The sequence below is a fragment of the Eucyclogobius newberryi genome, unplaced genomic scaffold (genome assembly GCF_026437365.1).
Source record: "Eucyclogobius newberryi isolate DKJ021-1_F unplaced genomic scaffold, fEucNew1.0.hap1 SCAF_21, whole genome shotgun sequence".
NCBI lineage: Eukaryota > Metazoa > Chordata > Actinopteri > Gobiiformes > Gobiidae > Eucyclogobius > Eucyclogobius newberryi.
The window spans coordinates 10,373,645-10,378,060 of NW_027315846.1; the positions used below are offsets into that span (position 1 = coordinate 10,373,645).

The window sequence follows — 4,416 nt, forward strand, 5'->3', positions numbered from 1 at the left end:
TTCACCTTGGGGTAATAATACATTTAACATGTTTGATTGCGCAAAAGCATGCAATTAAGGCTTTCAATTTTGCGCTAATTTAATTTCAATTTTCACCGTTGTTTCCATTAATGAGGCATCTTACACCTGTCTAACTTCTTGTACTTCCAGTTTCTTAAATTAACCTTCAGGGAAATTTCAGATGAATCTATACTTTCAATATCTGGTGTCACACTGGAGGATCTGACATATGTTGCAAATACTGTACAACAAGCAGTACTGTTCGAGCAGTGTGTTTGCTCATGCATATTAAATGTAGGCCTTTGACACAGGAAATGGTCTTTCCTGTTGTTGTGGTTAGAGGTATAACAACATTTTTACATGTTCAATGCCAACCTAATTACATTTAAATAACTTCTAGCTGATTTACTATCTTGTCAAATGATCTGTTATTTTTACATTTGTGTGCAACCGCTCTAAAATAACAGATTTCAAAGCAGAGATATGTTGGCCTCCGGTGTGGCAGCCAGATGGGGTCCTTCTCTTCCTTGTCTCTACAAAGTCTGTTGTTGCCGGTCCGAGTCTAACATTGTCCCCGTGCGTCTTGTATTGGTCTTGTTTAGTCCACACCCAGTGAAGCCCCTGACCACTGCCACTGCGGCCGAAGAGAAGAAGACTGAGAGCCGGTCTATGCTGGAGAAGCTCAAGTTCACCCGGAACACGGGAAAGAACAGCCAGTCCACGGAAGACAGCGACAAGAAGAAGGTACAGCAAATAACACTTGAGAAATGCCTAGACTAGAGACTAATTGGGGGATGGTTTATGTGTTTTATTAATGTTATGTTCCATATTCCAGTAAACCAGGTTTAGGTTTTATAAAATGCATAACTTTTAGCCATGGCATGAACATTCTACTTTACGTATTACAAATGTATACAAGCATTTGTCATAGGATTACAGGTATCTCAGAGTACACTCTTGTTCGGTGGAGCTATCATTTTTGATTATTGCTGATCTATAATGAGTGAGTGCTTTTCTAAATGTCTAACACTTGCCTGGTTGTCTCTGGTAGTAGGGCCACATTTTTTTTCACAGTATAAAATAGAAAAATTGCAATAACGTAATGTAATTGACGATATAATGGGCGCTGGACAAAATACTTCAAAAATGCTACATTTTACTGGTGCAAATTTAAATAAAAAAAAATATATATATATTTTGAAGTTAACAACAAGTTTTCATCCAACATTTATTTCCAATATTTCAATTTCATATCATCACTTAAAATCATAGCGGTATCACAATGAACAGTATGATATGGTCCAGCCCTACATACTTCAGCTCATGTGTTTATGTGATTTTAAGAGATTTGAATTACTATCCCAAACTGAAGTTCCACATTTACACAAAGTTTAGAAATCCAATTCAAAGCGCTCGAGACAGAAGATTTATTTTTCCTGCCGTGTATGTAGACAGTGATTGACTTGTATTGACTTTAATTGAGTGGATTAAAATGCTGGCTAATGATACTCTAAGGCTTGATCGCACAAACGAAATGATTGTTTAGTTGTTTTTCTATCATATATTATTTAAATCATAATCCTTGGTGTCATTTACCCAAAGCGTATGCATCACGTCTGTACGTCTGATCGCCTCTCTGTCTCCCCTCAGTCCCTGACGGAGGGCGCGGGCTCCTACTATCACCTGACGCACACTGAACTGGTGGCTCTGCTCGTGCAGCGGGAGGCGGCGCTCCAGAGACAGAAGGCGGAGTTTGAGCGACAGAAAATCCTTTTGGCCAAACGAGAGACAGAGCTGAAGAAGCTGAAGCCGCAGATCAAAGATTTAGAGGACTACATTGACACTCTGCTGGTGAGAATCATGGAGCAGAAACCCACTCTCCTGCAAGTGCGCTCCAAGCTCAAGTGAGCGCGGGGGTTTTTCGGCTTCGCCCGCGATAAAAGCCCCACGACGGAATCTTTTAGTCTTTTCACTGCTCTGTTGTCCTTTTTGACACAGTTACACAGGCACCGAGAGGTTTCCCCGGGCAGCACGCTCCTCCGAAACAAAACCCATGTTGTCGAGCGAACTGAAGGTCGTGTGAAGAAAGCAGCGGGTCCTCAGGTCGCATTCAGGTCGAGCTCTCACAGAAGGGCTTCCAGATGCTTTCATTGAAGAAACTGATTGTAGAAATGACTGTCACCCGCACCACTTTGATCACAGAACACGGGGGAAGTCTCGCTCCAAAACATCCACGTCGTATGAACGGCATAGTTGCGTCTCGTTAGTTTTGTGCCAGTGCCCCTGACGACAATCAGTCATTATGTAGTTTTTATTTGTTTTACTCATTTTTTAGCTGTTTACATTTGCCTGTCTTGTTTTATCTAACCTTACAAATAGATTATGCACACATTTCTTGCCATTTAGTGTCTTGCGCACGTGAGTATTTACAGCATTCATCCTCAAACGTACCTGCGCATACGACGCTGCTTCTAAGAGCAACAAACAAAGCCATTGAATGAAATGGAGGCTCTTAATCCCGACACCTGCCCCATAGTGCCATATGTCAGTCACATTCCTTACATTCAGAGCTTAGAAACACGCTGTAGAGTTTTCCTTTAGGTCATTTAATATTCCGTTCACAAACAACAATATGATATAGTACATCTGAACCTTGTGTTTGAAGTGAAGAATCAGTCCGTTCTTTCAATTCATTCCCAAAGGTGTTTGAAGGTCTAATATTGCGGTTTGGAGTTAAGTTAAAGTTAAAAAAGTACCTGTTTCTCTGCATCATATAAACTGGATGTTTTGGAGCGACTCCGACCTAATCTATACCAAGTGCTTTGACTCGTTTTTGGCGGATGGACAACCCAAACCGCTTTGTTCACCCGCCTCACCTGGACCTGGTTGTAGCGCCTTCAAAAGTGTCTTCTACAGTGAAAAGGTAGTTTATCTTCACTCACTCGTTCATTCCTATGTTTTCCTGCACTGACGTGTCCACTACCCACAGTTTTTTCGAGCGTTTTTATCTGGGTTCATGACATAATCAGGCAAGGACAGTATCACGAGCAGCCGCCACATGTTTTCTGATGCTTTGCGCCAATGTGTTTTCCCGAAATTGTTAACATATTATACCAAATGCTGCCTTATTTCTGCTTTGCCTCTTCGTTTTACCATAAGAATAGAAAAAGTGCTTGTTTATTATTTTTCCATCGTCGTATTGAAATGCTGCAGAAAAGTATGCATAGCCGTAGACAACGAGTAAATGTTGCTGTGAAATGCCAAATATAGTCTTAAATCTGTGGAGCAGAGTGAATATATACAGACTACTAAGCCACATTTAACAGCGTTTGTGGACGTCCGTGCACTAAATGGCATCTCTGCCGTACCTATGTCAGTATCAGTGAAGTTAGACCATCAGAAAAATACTACTGCACTTACAACTTGTTCTGGGCTTCCACGATAGACAGTTCAGAGCGTCCTCCCCTCTCGGTTTAATCCCGAACGAGCGTTCGAGGCGCGTTTCCATGTGGCACTTATAGAATACAAGTCGTCTCCACGTCTTCCATTTTAAAGCAGTTTTAAGTTCAAGTTTGATTGTAATCGTCCTGACTGAGTCGCCGTTTCGAATGTGCTCAAAGGTAGCAGCGTGTAAGACTGGGAAGTTTACAAACGTGATGCAATTCTGTTTCACAAATTTTGTATATTTAATAAAGAATATTTTGTGTTTCTCGCTCACCGTATCATTGGCTCTAACTCTTCGTATCAGATGTTGGTTTCAAATGTGGACTGCAGCGTGAAAGCTGACCAGAAATTGACCAGATCGGCACAGCATAAATTGGTCATAACACACTTAAAAGGCTCAATACAATTTAGATTTTGAGTCAATAATATCTGACTATATCAAATCAAATGTATTTATAAAGCACAATTCATACAAACTGCAATTCAAAGTGCTTTACAATGTTTAAAACACAATTAAAAAAAAAACACAATGCAATTTATAAAAATATAAAACAATGTACGTCAGAGTAAATAAATCAAATGAATGTGATATTTTAGAATATTAAAAACCAGGTAAAATGATGTCAGTCATGGGCGCGACTAATGCATTTGTGTAGCTAAGGAACATGTTGTGTCGCTAACTATTAAAGTAGATGCAAATGTAGATGACAATTGTGAATAATGTGTAAGTTTGTTGTAACTGTATGATAATGATAATAATAGTTTGTTGTAACTGTATGAACCACTGGACTGAGGCGGTGATGACCAAAGTGTCCACCAGGGGGCTCCATTACCCCCTAAATGTCCAGTTCACAGTCAGCCAACAGTAAAAGTGACAAACGCATAACTGTTTCCTCAACTCCACGCCTCAAATACATGTCAGAGCGGTGTCTTCTGGGAAATGCAGTTCGACCCGTGCACGGCTGCGTTGTC

General features: G+C 40.5%; 1 protein-coding gene across 2 annotated transcripts in view; it reads left to right on the top strand.

The window, feature by feature from the left end:
• rab11fip5a (RAB11 family interacting protein 5a (class I)) overlaps positions 1-3,709 on the top strand; it is a 33,605-nt gene extending 29,896 nt beyond the window's left edge. For both annotated transcript variants that reach the window (XM_072458390.1, XM_072458389.1), the window contains exons 5-6: positions 603-744; positions 1,651-3,709. In XM_072458390.1, coding sequence (XP_072314491.1) covers positions 603-744; positions 1,651-1,908 — 400 coding nt within the window. In that variant the 3' untranslated portion in view covers positions 1,909-3,709. The remainder of the gene's footprint in view (positions 1-602; positions 745-1,650) is intronic.
• Positions 3,710-4,416: the final 707 nt, after the last annotated feature.